Below are 20,734 nucleotides of genomic sequence, written 5' to 3' on the forward strand. Positions count from 1 at the left end.
AGAGTGCAAGGGTGCTCTTTTTATGTTCATGTTACATATAATACTCAATTAAAGAATTTTGGGTATTGTGATATGATTTAAATGTGTGCAATTTATCTGGATTATTCTTGCTGTAAGCAATAACATTTTATTTTCACATGCAAAAACTTGCTTTTTTGATTTTGAAAATGTAAATGACACCCCTAAACCCTGGTCTAGGATAAGCTGAAAATAAATAAATAAATGTTTGTACAGTACATTATTCTGGGGCAATACTATTTCATCAGAGTAAATAGGATATAAGAACAATTACAAACCCTTCTGAGATATTTAGCATATGGTTTGTGGTTCCTTGATCCCTATTTACCATGTTTAAATGCTAAATGAAATTTAAGTTGGCCGCTCTTATTTTGAAGAAATCGTCGTTTACATACGTTTACATTCACCGGAAGTAGATGGGCGGAGTTCCACTTTGGCGCTCATAGAACACATGAAACATCAGCACACAACTGTAGGCGAGACGCTGCGTGTAAACAAACTTACGATAACATGCGGTATTGGTTATAAGGCGGCTGTGCAGTGCAGAAGAACTAGGATAATAGAGTGTTGCATGCACACTGTTGAACATTATTGCTCATGCTCATTGCGAATTGTGTTGTCTAAGTTTACAGCTGCAAAACATTACACGGTCCAAACGTGTGGTGAGGGGTTCGAGAGTTTGAGTAGGTTACGTTCAACGATGCAGAAAGGCAAGAGAGTTGAGCTTGAACCGACGGAAACAACAAAATCGTTGCGGAAAAGACCAAAAGTGGAAACTGCGAAAGAAGGTACAATATACTCTCGGGAATTATAGTTTGTAACTTTGCTAATGAAAACATGGGAAACAATAAACATCTGTGTAATTGATCATTTGCCTCTCTCTCAGTATCTCCTTGTCATCCTGGAGGTGACATATTGTTCAGGACCACTACAGTGATGCCAGGTCACGTGGGGCCTGTGGGCCATATCATCATTGGCCCTATATTGACTTGGTTTTATTGTAGGCTATCTGCATTGATGGTATTTCCACAACCAACCATTGTGATTATGCTGTAATAACACTGTCTTTCCTCCCTTAAGAGCCCACTGAGACTTCATCGTCTACATATCATTATTTCCATGAACCAGCTGCTGTTGCGCTCTTCCGGACTCAGCTCCTGGACTGGTATGACCAGGGAAAGAGAGAGTTGCCCTGGAGAACTGTGGTAAAGAGAAATACAGAATTCCTCACGGTTCCATCTCATGACATAATCATTGTGTTGGTGTTAGGCTCACTGGCATCCATTAGTTGAGCATTCAGTGAGTGTATGGTGATGATTTCACCCTTGTCTATATTTGACTGACAGGCTATGACAGAACCAGACATCAACATCAGGGCATATGCAGGTAAGGTTTTGCATTCCCACTTCTCAATGTGAAACAGCCTGGTTTTTAGCGAAGTGTAAATTAAAATGTTTTCTTTCTAGTTTGGGTCTCGGAAATCATGTTGCAGCAGACCCAAGTGGCCACTGTGATAGACTACTACAATAAGTGGATGAAGGTAGGGTGCATATTAGTCAAATTATTTTGACGATAAGTTTGGATTGATTTAGTTATCATGAAGATTCTCTATTTCGATTGAACTATTATTTTGTGTTTCTGTTACAGAGGTGGCCCACAGTTCAGGATCTTGCCACAGCTACACTGGAGGTAATAACAGTCAATTTTAATGTGTGTCTGTGCACTCTGACTTTTTCATCACCAATCATCACCAATTATCATCTTTTTCCCATGAGCAGGAAGTGAATCAGATGTGGGCGGGGCTTGGATACTACTCCCGGGGAAAGAGACTTCATGAAGGAGCTCAGAAGGTTTGCGTCTATAGTGCGTGTAATAGCATCTAGCCTTGCAAACATAACTTGATACTGAAATATGATACTGCTGGAGGACATATATTTGATTATTCATCATTGTTAGCTGTCTTCTTCCTGGCAGTGCAGTACTTACCTTCTGTTTTACATCGTGTGTGTGTTTTGTCCTGTTGTTGGCTGTAGGTGGTCTCACAGCTGGATGGAGAGATGCCCAGAACAGTGGAGGATCTGTTGAAGCAGCTGCCTGGAGTAGGACGCTACACAGCTGGAGCTGTAGGCTCCATAGCACTGGGCCAGGTGACAGGAGTTGTTGATGGGAATGTGATTCGTGTCCTTTGTCGTGTGCGGGCCATTGGGGCTGACAGTACCAGTCCCACAGTCACAGAGGCCCTATGGTGAGATTGAACTCCAAACGTGTTCTGAGATGCATGTGCATGTTAAACCCAGTGGGCTTTCATAGCTTTTGTAATGAAGAGACCATTGTCTTGACACTCACTAATGTTGGATGCAGAAGTCTTGCACTGCAGGCTGCATTTATTGGAGCAAATTGGGTTGACAGCAGCTGTGTGTGAATTTCAGGAGCCTAGCCAATACTCTGGTGGACCCTGAGAGACCAGGAGATTTCAACCAGGCCATGATGGAGCTGGGGGCACGTGTGTGTACCCCCAAAGGACCTCTGTGCAGCCAATGTCCCATACAGTCTCACTGCCACTCATACAGGAAGGTACAGCAGAATGAGTTATTTTACACTGTAATAACAGTGTAGTCCTATAATACCATAGCCAATCATTGTATCATGTATCACAGCATTCATCTCCAGCTGAGGCTTGTCAATAACTAGTATCTGCTGTGTTTGTCTCTGTGCAGGTTCACAGCAAACAAAAGGAGAACTCCAAGAGGCTGCTGGGGAAGGTGGATAGGGTGCCTACATCTCTGCCAGATATAGAGGACTGCAGTGAGTGGCTTTCCCCTCTTCATTGGTTCAAATGTCCATGCATGCAGTATATGGTTACTTAGGTATGTCATTTGTGTTTTTATGTAAGTTTTGTCTTTGGGTCCCACAGATGCACACTCAAGATGTGTGTGTGTGTGTGTTTTGTGTCACCTTGCCAAATTAACTTGCAAAATGTGAAAATAAAGTGAGATCCTGACTGACCCCATTCTTAGCGACCTCAGGAACCTGTAACCTGTGCCCTGCTGAACCTTGGGACAGTGAGCTGGGCGTCCAGAACTTCCCCCGTAAGCCAGTGAAGAAGGCCCCTCGTGTGGAGCGCACCCTCACCTGTGTTGTAGCCAGGACAGGGGAGGGAGGAGAGAGCGAGTACATGCTCACACAGAGGCCAAGCAAAGGTCAGTTGCCCTGATTCCATACCTAAAACACAACCATTGTACAACCAATAATATATCCGATGTCATTTTACATCATCAATATTTGATGTTTGTGGCAATGATAAGCTCAAATGCAGGCTTGTTGTTGCTGCCGCTGTTGTTAAACCTATGGTTATCATTATTTTCCCTGTAACATGATGATCATTCAGAACCTTAAGTATCAGTTGTGACTATTCAAGCCACTAATAGGGACTCTGTGTGGCTGTAGGATTGCTGGCTGGTATGTGGGAGTTCCCTAGCCTGCTCTTGGACGAGGAGAACTCTGAGATGAAACAGAAGGGGGCGCTGTGTGCTGAGGTGGGGAGGCTGTTGGGAGTCCAGCAAAACAAAAGCCTCCTCCAGTATGTGGGTGAGGTATGTTCAGGAGGGTTTAGTACTGATACCTTTATTATCTTTAAAAAGACAAAATCTTTGTCTGCCTGTTGCCATTTTAATCAGTCAATCATCATACTTTCATTGGTGTTGACTGTGGCTTTTGCTTTTCTTGCAGGTAGTTCATATCTTCTCCCACATCCACCAGACATATGTTGTGTACAGCATGTGTTTAAAGGAATGTGGAGAAGCAGCGAAAGCACAGACTACTACGCGCTGGCTCACCAGACCTGCCCTGCAGGAGGCAGCTGTGTCTACAGGAGTAAAGAAGGTGTGTGTGTGTGTGTGTGTGTGTGTGTGTGTGTGATGTTTGCGGAATGTTTGTGGATTACATAGTTGATCAACAATGTTGTGTTTCAAGGGCATTGTGTTGTGTGTCGACTTTACCCTGCAGATTATGAAGCTGTATGACTCTATGGAGGTTCAACAGGGACAAACTACCAATGTGAGCATTCCTTAATCACATCAGTCATTCAACAGACACTGTTATCCCAAGAACCCATTATGAGATGCTGATGAACAGCACATTTAGAAGTTCTACCTGAGTATCCTTCTAGGTGACCTGCATTTTGGACACCTAGGATGAACCTGTACTGGTGTCATTCTCTTTCTCTGTGGTTCTCCTTCGTAGGATGGGAAGAGGAAGAAAGTTCCTGGTGTGAAGAGTGAGAAACAGAAGAACTCTAAGAAGCCCAAAGGCAATGCAGCACACAGTGGGACCAGACAGCTCTCACTCAGTACGTTCTTCAAGACAACAAAACAAGAATCTTGACAGACTTTTGACACTTGACAGACATACTTCACAATAGGAGTATAGGAAGTTCTTACCAATTATTGTTCTTACAAAGTGAACATTGTGGTTAGCTGCACCTTCAACCTGAAAACATTTAAGTTAGGGCATGTTTTCTGTGAGTGACAATATCCTATTTGCATAAATAAAAAGTACAGTACTTGTCATAACTGTTGAATGTAAAACATGGCTCACTCTTTCAACAATTTCTCATGATGCAAAATTAAGATCTGAGTAGTGGTTTGACGGTTTATACAGTGATATGATTCGAAAAACAGCATTTCAAGGATAATTTCTAGTGACCTTTGAGGGCCTTGCAGGTGGCATGTGCTCTGGTACATTCCAATCAATCTTAGGGCCATTCATACTGTACTGAATACCAGTGTGACTGCATTGTCTTATGACAGGTGACGTTATAGATATAGTAGATAACGGTGTGAATGTGGATATATTAAATTAAAGGCTTGATTCAGTATTTTTTAACCATATCTATGTATCCTGTTTTGGCTTTGTCATTATGGGGTATTGTGTGTAGATTGAGGGGAAACATTTTGTTAAAATCCATTTTGGAAAAATTGGAAAAAGTGAAGGGGTCTGAATACTTTCCGAACGCACTGCATGTACGTTTAAATACAAATACAGTACCAGTCAAAAGTTTGAACACACCTTGCCAAGAGTGTGCAAAGCTGTCATCAAAGCAAAAGGTGGCTACTTTGAAGAATCTAAAATATAAAACATATTCTGGTTTGTTTAACACTTTTTTGTTTGCTACATAATTCCATGTGTTCCTTCATAGTTTTGATGTCTTCAATATTAATCTACAATGTAGAAAAAAAGAAAGAAAGAAAGAAAGAAAAACCATTGAATGAGAAGGTGTGTCCAACCTTTTGACTGGTACTGTACATTCGAGACAGGTTAGACAAGTAAGTTACAATATTTGCTGGACGTCCATTTTCACGCATGCACTTACCCGGCAACTTCAAGATGCACTTACCTGGCAACATCGTGGTGGTAGTGGAAATACTGGTTATACCACTGACGCTCGTCAGTTCGCACCACACTGCGTACGAGGAAAGAACAGCTCATCTTTGGCATAATTGTAGCACATGCGCTGAGTTAATGTTTTCTATGAATGAATAATGATACAATAAGAAGAAGACATATTTAAAGTGTATTCATGTTAAGTTTACAATAGGGTTATTGAGGTTATTCAGTGGTATAACCAGTATCTCCACATACCACACCGATGAATGAAACCACCTGAAGTTGCCGGGTAAGTGCACGCGTGAAAATGGACGGCCAGCAAATATTGTAAATTACTTGTCTAGTCTGTCTCGAATGTGTTTGTATTTAAACGTACATAAGTGGACGTTCATTCTGAATTTGGCGTGTATGCGACGCGAAGTTCGCACGCTTGGCAAGCTTCGTCACACTCTAGGTAAACTTTTTTCACGCTGCGGCCATTGATTTGTGGCTCATATATTTAAGTATTTTTCTCAAACGCTTTTTACACAATGTACTATACTAGAGTAGACTGTATAGTTATTCTTTGACAAAATGATAATGTGACAGTCATATTTACCTTGAAACTGATTGCCAGTTTGATTATTGGAACACTGATGTGATGTGATTTTGTCAATGACACGCCAATTTTCTATTTCAGCAGTTTAAAATGGCTTCAGCATTGCAAAGCGTTCAGTCTTTGCACCAGTGGCTTTTAGACAATGGAGGTAATTTGATACTGTGCACTTATTCTCATACTCATTCTCCCTGTCTCTACACCGTGTGTATGACTCATCCAATGGGCTTCTACTTTGTTGTAGCAGGTGTAGAAAGTGTTATTATTCCTGTAAAGTGCAGTTTATTGGGTTTTTGTAAGAAATGTGTTATATAACTAAAATTTGATTTGCATTTCAGATAAGAGGACAGACCCATGGCTGCTGGTGTATTCCCCCATCCCAGTGATGCTCATATTCCTCAGTTATCTGTGTGTTGTTTGGGCAGGACCCCGGATTATGAAACACAGGGAACCTTTTGACCTCAGGGCTGTGCTCATTGTGTACAACTTTTCCATGGTCTGCTTGTCTGTCTACATGTTCTATGAGGTGGGTTCCTTTGGCAATGTACCGGTCTCCATTTACTGTATCTATGGTGCCTCTGTTTTCACTGGTCACAGAAATAGGTTTATCATGAAATAGTATGTATCATTTAACTTTATGTGTTTTTTTTTTTTTACAGGTCTTGGTCACGTCCTTGGCATCCAACTATAGCTATCTGTGTCAACCTGTGGACTACAGTACGAGTCCACTAGCAGTGCGGGTAAGAGTGCACATACACCTTCACACACCTCTTACACAGTGGACGTTTAGTTACTGCTCTCATCTATCTCCGAATGTACTGTACATTGCTGTAACTGAATAACTCTCTCACTCAATAGATGGCCAAAGCAATCTGGTGGTACTTCTTTTCCAAGATCATAGAACTCAGTGACACGGTAAAAAAAAATCATGTTTGTCTTATTTGTCAGAGTTATTGGATATTCTCTCCGTAGGAGTCTGCTGGTTTGATGCTCCAATATTTGCTTATATTTACCAAAAGCGGAGCATGACATCCAGGCATCGTTTGGCATGGCAGGTTTGGCGTGCTAAGTATTGGAACAGCACTTCCATACTCCAAACCACTTTACAATTTACATGCTCTGGAGCATGGAAGTATGCCATTCGGAATACAGAAAGTAAAGACCATTGGAAATCAGACTCAGTATGTGTCATGCTCATATAAAACATTGAACCCTCTATATTGTACTCTCACTTTGTAGGTTTTCTTCATCCTGAGGAAGAAGAACAACCAGCTGAGCTTCCTGCATGTGTATCACCACTGCACCATGATCTGCAACTGGTGGGCAGGAATCAAGTATCTGGCAGGAGGACAGTGTAGGTCTCTTTTCTGTGTGTTAACAGAGCTATACAGCACTGCCATAGATTATTATTATTATTTTTTATTTTTTTTACAGTATCTGCTTCACTGAACGGTTTGTTTTTTGTGTAGTAAAAACATGGAGGGCTGGGACATAACTGTGTACTGCAGGGCAAGCAAATTTCATGAAAACTTTTTTTCAATTATTTTAGACCCCATTTCCCTTTTCAGTGATATCTCTGATATCACAACAAAATCATTCAAATCAAACCGTTTATAATATGTTGTTGCAGATTGTTTAAATGTTGTGTTCCTCTGTCGCCCCCTAGCGTTCTGCATCTGCCTGCTCAACACCTTTGTCCATGTTGTGATGTACTCCTACTATGGCCTGGCTGCCCTGGGGCCACACATGCAGAAGTACTTATGGTGGAAGCGCTATCTGACTTCACTACAACTGGTGAGTAGTAGCTTTGGCTCTGCATAGCCTTATCTTGGGGTGGGGAAGTCAATGTTGGGGCATAAACATGGAAAGAGTTGGGTTTTTCAAAGCTGATCTATACCCCCATAAAATAAAACCGTTGGTGTGTTACATTGGAAGCTTAGTCTAAGGACCGTGGGACCTTTTTGTGACAGCAAACAGATAATGATGAGATTACGAACAGAGGTTAGGCAAAATGTGTCAAATTAACAAAGTGGTGCTAACCAACGTTGACCTGACATTCTGTAATTACAGATCCAGTTCTTGCTGTTGACCACTCACACTGGCTACAACCTCTTCACTGAGTGTGACTTCCCAGACTCCATGAACGCATGGGTGTTTATGTATTGTCTCACCCTCATCACCCTTTTCAGCAAATTCTACTATGAGAGTTACATGAACAAGAGGAGCAAGAAGACATAATGGACATCATGGGCTAACAGTCATTCATACTGTTTCCAACTCTTGTGTCTTCCAACTCTCCCTCAATTCTGTTTCAGTGGTTAACTTTAAATGTAAACCTAATTGTTTAACTTATTTTGTGCCGAGGGTGAATAAAGTCACCTCAATGGTCAACATTCTAGAGACCAAGGGGGACTTTATTCACCAAAAATGCATAAATGATTTAGTAGCCAATCAATGTAGTGTTGCTAGGTAAATACCACATATAATAAAACACTTGGCACTCTAGGTGGTGGGTGTTCCGGAACTCTTTTGCAGTTGGTGAGGTAAATCATTGTCGTCATTCAATACACTTATTTGGATTTGTTAAACATTCTGAAACATGTCCCATGGCTGCTATCACTGAGCTATTTGCAGGGTGTGAACCATTAATAGTATTCTTATCATTGTTACCTTTATTCAGAGGAAGTGAACAGTGTGGGGAATATGTCTTTGGTATATACTTTATGTAATAAATGACTGTTGTTGGGACTTCCTACAGGTTGTCTCTATGCAATTCAGGCATTCATTGAGTGATGCTGCTTTTATTGTATTGACTAATTATGTTATAGTTATTGTTTTTAATCTGCTCTTACACTATTTTATAGCACGTTGCTGATGTTTTGGTTGTTCTCGTTTTTTAATCTGTTCCTTTTTCTTTTGCGCAGTATTGTACAGCGCTTTGAGCTGCATTCTTATGTATGAAAGGTGCTACAGTTGTGGTCAGAAGTTTACATACACTTGTAAAGAACATGTATGTCATGGCAGTCTTGAGTTTCCAATCATTTCTACAACTCTTATTTTTCTGTGATGGATTGATTGGAGCACATACTTACATACAGCAATGCTAATATTTGGTTAAATGTCCCTTGGACATTTTCACCTCAATTAGATGCTTTTGGTAGCCATCACAAGCTTCTGGCAAGCTTCTGGTTGAATCTTTGACCACTCCTCTTGACAGAATCAGTGCAGTTCAACTAAATTCGTTGGCTTTCTGACACAGACTTGTTCTTGATGGGGTTTAAGTCAAGACTTTGTGAAGGAGATTTTGTCAGATTTTCAGAAGACCCATAATAAATTCATAAAAGAACCAAACTTCATGAATGTTTTTTGTGACAAAGAAGTATGTGCTCCAATCAATCCATCACAGAAAAATAAGAGAAATGTAGAAATGATTGGAAACTCAAGACTGCCATGACATACATGTTCTTTACAAGTGTATGTAAACTTTTGACCACAACTGTATATAAATAAAAGCTTATTATTATGATTATTATTCCCATCATATTGTGGTGAGAAGTTAAGCTGCCCATGTGTTTGACAATTTCCACTAGAGGGCAGAGTCTGCCTATCATTTGGCTGCCTCCATTTGCTCAACTTCAGAGCAGTAGTAGAGGGTTTAGTGAACTTTCTTAAGTGCACAATATTTCTATGAATCATTGCTGCATTAATTGAGGGCATAATATCTCATTATCCTCATATTGTTCGGTCGTGATTTTAACTTAACATTTTAACTGCCAAGGTTTGTCACCATGTGAAAATAAAGAAAATAGTCACAGACTGCATTATTGTACAATTATTTATTTCTTAAACTTGAAAATAACAAACATTCAAATGATTGCTTTAAACAAACTGTACATTTTATACACATGATGATGAAGTAGATTTGACTGTGTTCCAGAATATTATATTTTAATGGTGACCTTCCACCCTCCTCCATCCGTTACCTTTCAAGAAATGTCTTAAAGAGGGACTGCACTGGCAGATTTTGCCTTGATTTTTATCCTTATTTCATTCAAAATGCAACTGAGAATGACATTTGTTTCTTGGAGGTTTGGTGAGCTTGGTGGTTTGATGTACCAGCGCAACCTTCAAATTTGTCAGGGAAAGGAGAGGCGCCACAACTCTCTGCAAATCACTGTCTGTTCTCGGACTGACTCGATTTAGACTGGACATGAAAATACTGGGTTTCTGTCCAAAGTTATAGTTTTTAGAGTTTTGGGCTAGAATTGATGTATATTGCTACATAGACTGTTTTCAACAGGAAAAGTATTTTTTTCGCTTCAGTTCCTCTTTAAGAAAACCCTAACAAAAAAACACTTGCAACAAATAAAGGAATGCAAACAAGTACATTTTCCACTGATAAAACAACACAGCAAAATTATATATTTGTTCTACACTTCAGTCTATAGTAGACTGAATGATGTAGAAAGATAGGGAGATAAAGAGGAGGTACAGAAGGGTGGAGACTAGAGTGGGTCATGTTAAATATATCAATTTCATTGTATCTGAGTCCATATGATGTCTATGCAACAGGGCTGAAGGGAGCTCAGGTCTTGTGGTCAAAGAGTTATGAGTAGTTTCAGGACAGTAGGAATAGCTACACAAGATGACCAGTGAAACTGGGAGAAATAAAGTAGACATTGGACACGTCTCAATACTTTAAACATACTTTCTCACCTGGCCCCCTGCCCTTCAGTTGCCTTGCTTGCTTTCCCTTCTTCAGTTCCTCACTACCTTGATCATTGTGTACAAAGGATAGGAGGCAAGGAAAGGAAACCAGGTAAGACTGCTGAGACGTGGCCTGTGGATGGAGTGTGGAGCGGTTGGGCAGCAGCAGACCATGGCCCTTTCTCACTTGTTAGAAACTCGATTCCTCGCGTCCTCTCCTCAGTCCTGCACTCGCTTCCTTCTCAAAAAGCCTGGAGGAGAATCATATCTATTCCTCCAATGTGCTTGGGAGTAGGAAGTGAGTGGAAGTGAGGAAGTGAGTGTCCAGAGGAGAGGACAGGAGGAATCATGTTTCTAACAATTGAGAAAGGGCCTGTGTCCCTGCGCTGCTCTATGTCTCTGTGTAGACATAGCTGCCCACCTGGAAGAAGATGCTCTCCTCTGGGCTGGAGGAGAACTGGCACCCTGACCCCTGGAGGTCCTGGGCCAAGCTGAACCCTGCGGGAGACACAACACACAGTCACATACAAAACTCTGATGATACACCACCTGAGTGTATGATTTAATGTATATGTGTAGTATCTTTTATATGGGGAAAAGTCTAATCTCCACCAAGAAGAAGCAATACATTACATGCAAGAAGGAACATTACTTCCTGCATTCTCTCTCTCCCTCTCTTTCTTTCTCTCTCTCTCTTTCCCTCTCTCTGTCTCTCTCTCTCTCACACACACATAAACACACACACACACACACACACACACAATTCAGAAAATGAATGAGTAGAAAGAGAAAGAGGGATGAAGAGAAAATTAATTGGGAGGATAATGACAGAGGTAAGGTAGACATTAGAGGGGGAGGAGAAGGAGGAAGTCATGAACGAGGGCTACAGATCAACCACTGGCCTTACCTGCAGCACCGCTGCTGCCCGACATGTGGAAGCCATTGTGCTGCTGGGAAGCGTAGCCGTGAGAGTCACCTGGTACATGAACACCACTCACAGACTGCTCCATTCTGTAGGAGTCTCCAAAATGGAAGCAGCTCTGAAAGCTGCCTTGGTAATCTACAGAGAGAGGAGTTGTGAGGGTCAGGCTCGGAGGAAACGGTGGGAAACACAAATTTGAACAGGGGGAAAATAGTCTCATTCTTTGTGTCTAAACTATATGGTCTGTTCAGGGGTGATTGCGATTATGTTATGTAAAGTCATTTCCGACATATGCTAAAAACGTGGTGTGGGTCCAAACTATTACAATGCTATATTTGTTTTAGCGCAAACTCTTCAAGTCCAGTGCCTCAGTTGTAACATTTGTCCCTATTCTCTGTTTGTTCTCAACGAGACCACAGGAGTCATGATAATGTGAAAGCAGCCTTTTCTGGAAGCGTTTTACGCAACTCTGCGACCACAGCGCGGTTTGAGAAACATCCATGTGTAGATATTTGACAGGGAAAGCTGTGTTTAAGGCATTAGGAAATGGGTCTGGAGTGACAGCTTTGGTGGAGGAGCTCGGAGAGACAGCTGACTACATGAGGCTGTGCTTTGTTGCCTAATTCAGTGCAGGGAAGACTTCCGGCCTGTGGTTTAGCTTGCTCTGTCTCTCTGACTCCCATCTCTCTTGCTAAACACACTGACAGGGCTGCATCCCCATTCTCTGAAACAGCTTCCCGTCCTTGTTTCCTTTCATGTGGATATGGCGGTACAGCATGAAGCTTTTTCATTGGACAAGGAAGTATAGAGAGTTACACCTATAAATGTGTTGCATAAAACTGATATGAACTTTATTCCACATGACAGATAGTTGTGTGAGTTGTAAACTACTTTTCCATCTGTAACATGTTCCAGCCTACGAGCTAGGCCCCTGGTTGGGTGGGGTTCAGACAGACGGCCAGTGGTGGTCTTACCGTCGGTCGCAGGCTGCTGGTGGTGGTGGTAGTGAGAGTAGGGCTTGTGGTGAGGGTGGACATGCTGCTGGGGGGCCGAGCTGTGCTGCTTCTCAAGAGAAGGAGGAGGAGAACCTGCACCCTTCATCCCTGGAGAGAGCAGAGGGCCTGACACCCTGGAGGACAGAGGGAGAGAGAGAGAGAGAAACAGAGAAAGAGAGAGAGACAGAGAGAGAGAGAGTCAGTAACAACTCCATGCAAATGGTCTATTCCTATCTCCTTTCCCCTATGGTGTGTGATGTTTTCAAATGATCAGTTTTTTTCTCAGCACTTCAATCCAATCCAAAATACAGTCTTACTTTACTATTTAACCATCATAGCATGCACTAAGCACATTATCTAACAAACACACTGGAACAGTTAGATGTCTTGAACACTCAGAAGAACATTACAGGCATGTGTGTGTTGTAGTGAATGGAAACTTCAGCTTCCCACACTGCATCTCCATCTACCACATATTATGATTTAAGGTCAACAAACATGAGAGCGTGCATTCGACTGAAACCAAGCCCCCATTTTCTGTAACTTTTTGCCTTCAATGCCTTGTGGCCTCGGAGAGGAAAGCTTTTTCGTGTTTACATTCTTGACTATTTTAGAGATGGAATATTAGCATGACATGTTTGTGACATGCCGTACCCTAATGGCTAGAGGGAAAACAACGATGGCTTCCTCATAGGCTTTTGGATTGTGATTAAATAAATGAAGCTTTGTCCGTGGTATTAGAGCCAGCTGTGGCAAACAAATCTTTAGAAATCCTAAGCCGAATAGACTCCAACTAGACTCAAATGTACCAGCCCCAATAGATCACTGGAGCATATTCCAAACATCAAAGAGTCACACTTTGCATTGAGTGTACCACATTTCAGAGAGGAAAGGAAAACAACAACAATGTGGATGAATTGCTTTTTAAAAACAGAGTTATAACTAACAGATGGCTGCTCCAGCCATTAGAGCCGTAGTTATGCTGGGATGCTTCATAAACCTGCAATCAAAACAAGCATAAAGGAATGCAGTGGGTTTCGGTGAACTCGTATTGTATTCAAGCATAAGAAAGTAGATTGTCCATAGGACACCACATCCTCTGACATAAATCATAAATCACTAGCTTCTCAAACGCTTCAACCATCATTTGGATGTCATCCATCAAACGAAGGAACTCTTCTTTAGACATTTTTGGTGTCCAGCCAGTGACTTGTAGAGAATACAGTGTCTAATGAGGGGATATGAACTCTGGGTGACATTAAATTATGCATTTAAAATGTTTTCAGAGCCTAGTACATGCAGAGTTAAACCATTGGAAACATCTTAATAATGAAAATGAGGTAAAACTTTACTTCTAGCCACCCAGTATAATGCATCATTACTTAGACCTATTACAGGCATGTATGAACCCTTATAATGCTTATAATTAACTCACAGGCCTATGTTATGTATCTACTACGGTACCTACCTATTGTGCGTTTGATGTTTGTTGTTGTTGTTGTTGTTGTGTTGTTATTGTTGATGATGATGTTGTTTTCATAAATACAAAATGATAAATAGAAAAAAAATGTATCTACTGCTGAAGAAGGAACCGGAAGATCATTCCTATGTTTTTTTTTACAGACAGCAAAAACAGCAATCCCAGCCAAATCCTGCTAGATGGCCCATACAGAAGTCAAAGGGCCAATCTCCTCCCAAAATATTCAACAGCTGCTTAGTACCCTCTTATGCTTGCATTTCAGGAATGCCTACACATAAACTGCTGCTGCTGTGGATGCATATGGTTTCCAGTAGGAGGTGTGTGAATGTGATGACAGAGTGTTGCTGGAGGCTGCGGAACCCTCAGATGACTGTTCACCTCTAGGCCTTTGTATGACTTAGCTCTACAGTACATACCACCCAGAGATCTGGCATAGTCTGCACTGGCATAGTCTGCACTGGCATAGTCTGCACTGGCATAGTCTTCAGGTAATCCAAAAACAGTGAAGTGAGATCTCATAAACTACAGAGAGGTGTTAGGCATTTAGAATGGCTCCATTTGGAACATGTCCAATGAAAAATGTATTGCTATGTATTTGGAACTGGTCCATGGTAAATGCAGCACCAAGTGGGCCTATGTGGGCCCTTAGCCTAGCTATCAGACCTCTGTCTCATTCTCCTTCCTGCTCCCTGAGCTCTGAAAATCAAAATCCTCTCCACCAAACACACAGACGACACAACAGATAAATTAACAATAATGTTGAGGTAACACTCTCTCTGTGTTCTCTCTGTGTTGCAGGTAGAGCACCATGTAGTGCCTCAGAGTTAGCACTGGGCTCGTGCTAGCATAGCGTAGCGAGCGTGGCTAATCTGTTGGCTGGCACGGGTCCAGTGCGCGGCCATGTGTTTCTGTGGAGAGCGGCGCTCCCCCGGGAGCTGCTGTCAGCACAAACTCAGGAAACAGTTATACTGTTCATATTTTTACAAGCAGCCTCTATGTGCAGCTAAAGTGAATCATACGCTAATCACTGCCAGCTGCCCTGGGCTAGCTGCTCAGGCTGAAGGTATGAGGGGAATCTTTCATATGCAGTATAAATCTCTCCCTTGGTATCCACCTTCACTGATCATCCTCCTAGTTTTACGGACTTTTTCCAGCCGTCCCTTGACCCCTTCTCCTGTGAGAGAGTGATTTGACCCCTGACCTCAGGCTCCTATAGATGTAGAGAGGATATGGACAGAGAGCCATGGCTGGGATGAGAGGTGAAGGTGACATGTTGGGGTGAGGTTTACATTTATGCTGGGTTGAGTGTAAAAGGACTAGGGGCCAAGTGGTTGAGGGAGCTAGCACACTGCTTTGACTCAGCCTGAGATTCTTTGACTCAGGGCATTGCCAAAGATACAGTGGACACGGCTCAGTGACTGATTTACCTGACTAAGAGAATATGACCCAGTGAATATAACTAAGGAAATATGGCAGAGTGAACATGATTCAGAGATTAGGATTTGATTCAGCAGACATGGCTCACAAGAAGGACATTGAGCCGTGCAATAAGCTTGGCTTCAGAACTCTACAAAAGACACAGGGATCAAGAGTATGCATTCCAACCTGGACACTGTAACAGCGCCCTCGGGCCAAAACAATCCAACCAAAATGACTTGAATTCCTGCAACACAAGCAGGTATGGGGACATGAATGTTATCAGCCCTGGGATCTCAGGTGATACTGTATATAAAGAATCAAATGCAAGCTAAAATACTACTAGTGTGATGCAATCTTCCAACCTGTCCTCCATGGCCTGGTTCTGTAGCTACATGGGGATGAGTCTGGATGACAGGATGGAAAGAGCTTGCTCGGGATGAAGATTCATGAGGAGTCCTGCTCTGCACCTCATTCGTCTTCCCTCACCTGCCCTTCCTGTCCCACTGGGTAACGTGGATCACCCCGCCAATCCCCCCCGACCCCCTCCACCCCCCCAAACCCCCACCCCCCACTCCACGGCCAGCCATTAAGCCTTGCTGATGGATGGCAGGGGCGTCTTGGCGTGGGACGGTGGGAACACTTCTGCTTCTGGTTAGCGAGGTAAAGCTGCGCGTGAGAGACGGGATGCTCTGAGCTGAAGCTAACCCTGCGGCCCAAGTCTAAGCATTGCGGCAGGGCTTTTCTGGGCCCATAAGCCCTCTGTTAGTTTTTGTGAGATAACTGCTAAAACACAGAAGAGCTGTCTGTAAGAATTAGGACACAAATAGACAAAATTGCCTGAATTGTTCTTCAAATAAACGTTTTAGGTAGAGAAAATGGTTTACATTTATAACCAAGCTGGACCACAATGACTATGACCACAACCAGTTTGTATGACTATCTTGGAATGTATTTTGTTTGACTTGTGAGATGGGATACTGTATACGGATGATTTAGGAAAGATAATGGATGGAGGAGAGAAGGCGTTGAGGGACTGGCTATGAATATGTCCCTTCAGAACCCTATCTCTGAATGGTGTCTCTGCAGCCACTCTCATTCAATTACACTGTGTCAATCACAGGCCTCCTTCTCCAAAAGGCATTGAACCATGTCATGCTAATATTTGTTGAGGGGCTCTAATATCAATACATGGGAAAAGCTCAGCCGACTCTCCCCTCTATAATTACATAACCACACATGGTAGAGGCTGTGAATGACAACCTTTACCACCCATCATTCCTAAAGCCCCCTCGCCCTGGTAGAATAGCCACGTCTGTGTGTGTGTGTGTGAGAGAGAGAGAGAGAGAGAGAGAGAGAGAGAGAGAGAGAGAGAGAGAGACCTCGAGTGTCTTGCTCCTGCTCCGAGCGCAGGCCATACACACGCCACCGATTGCAAAATGTATTTTAACTGGCATATTTTAATATTAGCTTCAGAAAAATGACACTAGTATTTACAAAGTAAAATGAGTCTAAATGGCCCATTTGAGCCAGGGTAAACACATTTAGCTATGAGGTCAGAGGCTGCTGCACTAGTCTCAGGTTAGTTAGATAATTTTGTCAAAATGTTTAATGTCCTGCTAAACCGTTTGGGAAAAACAAGTGCGGCGCTGATATTGACTTTGGCAGCGGCCTGTATACTCAAGGCTTTAAACATGTAAATCAAATGCTCCATCTTCAGGCAAATGTAAGTAGACATTTCATAGCCAGCTTGTTGTAGGTCCTGGCAGAGATCTTTCTCTCTCTCTCTTTCACTCAGATGAACAGATAAAGCCGTACAGTATGTATGTGCATGTACTGTATGCTTTTTGGTCAGGCATCCTGATTTGATGAAATTCACAAATTGCTGCAATTCTCTTAAAGAAATGCTGTCATCACGTCACTTACATAAAATGCCCAAGTAGGAACTTTGGGTGGGCAAGCCAGACAGACATGAACAAGAGCAATCACTTATGTCCTATTACTGTAGACACTTAACTTTCATTTGTAAGGAAAATGGGGGACACTTCTCCACTTATATCATCATACACTCACAGTGGTGTATGTATGGTGTGTTTCAGATGTTCCTCATCATACTCACAGAGAAACAGGCCCCTGTCTCACTTCCAATATTTCATCATGGCTTTGAGTGCACTGTAACCAGTGTTACAGTGTCCTCTGTGCCCTGTCTTTTCACTTTCCATTCCTCTCCCAGTAGCAGTAATTGTGTGTGTAGGTGCTATATGAAGGAGTCCTGAAACCGCTTTGCAATTCTTCTGAGCTCCATTACTGCTCTTAAGGCTTGAAAAAACACATCACCTTCCAGAAACATCCTGCTCTACATGACATCTCACTGCAGCTCCAGCACGTTTATACATCTGAAACATTGACCATGTCTGCCTGGCTCACTGTTTATGCTGGAAACTGACCTGTCCATCACATCTTACGCCCCAATCACATGCAACCGTGTGTGTTTCCCCCGACTTTGCCATGTAAAGCCCTCTCTCACTCACACAAGACCACACATTTTAAAGAAATCAAGCTTATGTAAAGCTATTGTTTCTATAACACAGTTTTTGTAATTTTGTGGTACGCTTGATACTATTCATCACTTCCTTGTGTTTTTAAATGGTAAAAAAGTGTTTTCCTTTTCTCTCTCTCTGGTTTTCAGCAAGTTGTTTTGTACAGTACACACAGTGCCTCCTGACGACACACTGGCTTTGTAACTCTGCCCCGCTGGTTCTCAGGGGAAATCAGGGGGTCTAATAGGAAACATGCTGTTACTTTGACAGAGAGAGAGAGTGAGAGAGAGAGAGAGAGAGAGAGAGAGAGAGAGAGAGAGAGCGAGAGCGAGCGAGAGAGAGAGAGAGAGAAAGAGAGAACTGACGTTGGAACTGATCACTCGTTACTCTCAAAGGAACTAAACCTAGAGAGCAGCCAAAGTGGAAATGTGTTCGTTAATCTGGAGCAGGACACAGCACCTCTTCAATAAAACAGACGGTAGCGCTCTAATAGTATAGCATCTCTCTATGCTAAACAAAGGGGAACCTAGTTAGCAGTTAGCATCTATGGAGGCAAGGTTGGTGAGTAAGCTATTACTACCTCTATAAGTGGAATAAAGGGGAACTTACTAAGTGTGCCTATACTAAAGAGAAGTAACACTTGTTTCAAATTATCTAGCTGACACAGTAGTGTGTGTATGTCAAACAAAAGAGATAACAGTTATGACCAAAGCTAAATAAATATACATCATAACAAAGACATGGAGGCTAAGTGCTGCTAATACATTAAAATAACAAACATGAGGAGTCATCACACATCACACACATAATCTTCAGCCAAATGGTTATGTCATTGTGAGTTCTCTGTCACCTCCAGTGGGGAAGACGGACCTGATGAGGACAGAAATGGACAGAGAGGCAGAAATAGAGAGGGCTGTATCATGCTGACCTCACAATGGCCTCTACACTCCCCTCCCATGGGTGCTATTTAGATCTGAGGGGTCATGGCTGTGGGTTTTGTATAAGACAGTTAAAATAATAGTATGACTGCATTTCAAGGTTGACCTAACTGGTCAGGGGGTTTTGGATGACAAGTACTGTAACTCAGCAAAGTGTTCTCCTCACAGTTTGCTGCAATCAGTGTGATAATATCTATGAACCCATCAGTGATGTCCCAGAGTGATGACACCACAGCACTATATCACCATCTCTTAGGTGGTTCAGCTGACCCATAACCCCTCTGGCAGGAGCATTTATTTCATCAGCTATGGACAAGCTACTTTCAGCCTGTAACCATCGGATGAGTGTGTGTATGGGATGTACTGTACTGTACAGTATGTTGGAATGGCAGTTACTGTACGTCCTTGACAAAGGCAGAACACTGAAATGTTGGGCATTTGTCAAGTGCTGGCTCTATCTTCTTTTTGTTAATCAATGAACTCTCTGGAACAAATACTTTCCAATTACCAAGCTCCGGAATAACAGCATTGCCATGCAGGTACAGTATGTACAGTATGATCCAGTGTTTTAATACATGCTTTAATGGTAGTGTGCCGTGCAGGGGACTCACCCGTCACGTGTGTTCTCCATGTTGGATAGAGGGGATAGATGGTGAGGGCTGCTTAGGTCTCGGTCCAGCCGGGGCTGCCTGTGGGGCAGGTCAGGGGCAGAGGCTGAGCCAGAGGCGGGGGTGGGGGAGAGGAGCTCCACCGAGGCGCTGTGATGGGGGGTGCTGGAGCCAGTGTACAGGCCTGAAAGACAAACAAAGTTAATTCGCTAAATGTGCCAAATCAACTCAAGGCCCCCGCTTGCTTGTGTCCCTTTGACCAAATTAAAAGCCTTTTCATGGCAACTGGCTTTTGTTTTGACAACTTTCATCCAATCTTAAGAACTTTGAAAAATAAAATGTTCTATGTCTGCTGTTTGAAATTTACAGTACGTTGTTTGTGCTGCCATGGGGATTGGCCTTGATGTGTGCGTGCGTCCGTGCATCCGTGCATCCGTGCATCTGTGCATGCGTCCATGTGTGTGTGTACATACATGGTGTATCCATTTGAGTGTGTGTATGTCTTCCTTTCTCTAGCACTGTGACTGACCACTTGTTCTTATCAAAGGTTTTACTTATGATGACTGATGTATAGTTGATTCACTTCTGTACTTTTTGTAAATTATTTGGATAAAAGCATCTGCTGACTTGTATGGAAATGTAATGGAAATGACTCACTTTAAATGCATATGAGCATCTGGCACTCTGAAACCAGTCTACCCCAGTTTTAACATGATTCATATCACAAATGTTACAGTGAAGCTCTTAGGACAAACCATGGTGACATCTGAATGTTCTGTCGAGTGGATTGACTCAAAAGGATTCAAGTCTGTCAGAGGGCTCTCATGTAGCCTGAGAGGCTAACGTCTGTATCTCCCTCCTCCCCTCCTTTCCAGTAAATCTACTCTCTCTGCTCTCTTCACGTTGTCCTGTTCTGATGTCTTTCCCAGTGTCCCGGGGGACAGCGGTGCGCTGACTGTCCGGGGCAGTCAAGCGGTGAGGAGTTATCGAGCAAGGGAGCGCTCCTGGTTCTGCAGTTTCCCCCAGCTGTGTTCAAGTGGAAGCAGGGCCTATCTGACAGCTCTCTGAAATGGTTACAAGCCTGATTCATTACTCCCAAATCATCAATCACAGACCTTAAATGGTTTCCC

The 20,734-nt window shown here is 42.6% G+C and overlaps 3 protein-coding genes across 8 annotated transcripts in view; 2 read left to right on the top strand and 1 right to left on the bottom strand.

Moving 5' to 3' along the window:
- The first annotated feature begins 485 nt into the window (after window positions 1-485).
- On the top strand, window positions 486-4,875 carry mutyh (mutY DNA glycosylase). Of its 2 annotated transcripts, none has more exons than XM_083672548.1 (14): window positions 486-806; window positions 1,099-1,223; window positions 1,365-1,404; window positions 1,485-1,558; window positions 1,666-1,707; window positions 1,797-1,868; window positions 2,052-2,263; window positions 2,448-2,592; window positions 2,736-2,823; window positions 3,036-3,218; window positions 3,466-3,611; window positions 3,748-3,900; window positions 4,024-4,074; window positions 4,261-4,875. In XM_083672548.1, exons 1-14 carry the CDS (start codon window positions 590-592, stop codon window positions 4,399-4,401), a joined length of 1,689 nt encoding a protein of 562 aa, XP_083528674.1. In that variant the 5' UTR covers window positions 486-589; the 3' UTR covers window positions 4,402-4,875. The 2 variants fall into 2 exon arrangements, with proteins under 2 accessions (XP_083528674.1, XP_083528675.1); XM_083672549.1 differs by having other exon boundaries at window positions 3,795-3,900; window positions 4,261-4,396.
- Window positions 4,876-5,463: 588 nt separating this feature from the next.
- On the top strand, window positions 5,464-9,021 carry elovl8b (ELOVL fatty acid elongase 8b). 5 transcript variants are annotated; one of them, XM_083672091.1, is made up of 8 exons: window positions 5,464-5,692; window positions 6,086-6,149; window positions 6,337-6,524; window positions 6,658-6,738; window positions 6,857-6,913; window positions 7,238-7,352; window positions 7,665-7,792; window positions 8,069-9,021. In XM_083672091.1, the coding sequence occupies exons 2-8, from the start codon at window positions 6,092-6,094 to the stop codon at window positions 8,234-8,236; spliced, it is 795 nt and encodes a 264-aa protein (XP_083528217.1). In that variant the 5' UTR covers window positions 5,464-5,692; window positions 6,086-6,091; the 3' UTR covers window positions 8,237-9,021. The 5 variants fall into 5 exon arrangements, with proteins under 5 accessions (XP_083528217.1, XP_083528215.1, XP_083528216.1 ...); XM_083672089.1 differs by having other exon boundaries at window positions 5,465-5,692; window positions 6,083-6,149; XM_083672090.1 differs by lacking the exon at window positions 5,464-5,692 and adding an exon at window positions 5,701-5,857 and having other exon boundaries at window positions 6,083-6,149.
- A 2,075-nt stretch (window positions 9,022-11,096) lies between these two features.
- The window catches only part of glis1b (GLIS family zinc finger 1b), a gene marked incomplete at both ends in the record, with an annotated part of 35,021 nt that continues 25,383 nt past the window's right edge, over window positions 11,097-20,734 (bottom strand). The window contains 4 exons of the mRNA XM_083672326.1: window positions 11,097-11,203; window positions 11,613-11,765; window positions 12,602-12,756; window positions 19,608-19,788. Of these exons, the coding sequence (XP_083528452.1) occupies window positions 11,097-11,203; window positions 11,613-11,765; window positions 12,602-12,756; window positions 19,608-19,788 (596 nt within the window). The remainder of the gene's footprint in view (window positions 11,204-11,612; window positions 11,766-12,601; window positions 12,757-19,607; window positions 19,789-20,734) is intronic.

This window comes from Argentina silus, assembly GCF_951799395.1.
Source record: "Argentina silus genome assembly, chromosome: 6".
Lineage (NCBI taxonomy): Eukaryota > Metazoa > Chordata > Actinopteri > Argentiniformes > Argentinidae > Argentina > Argentina silus.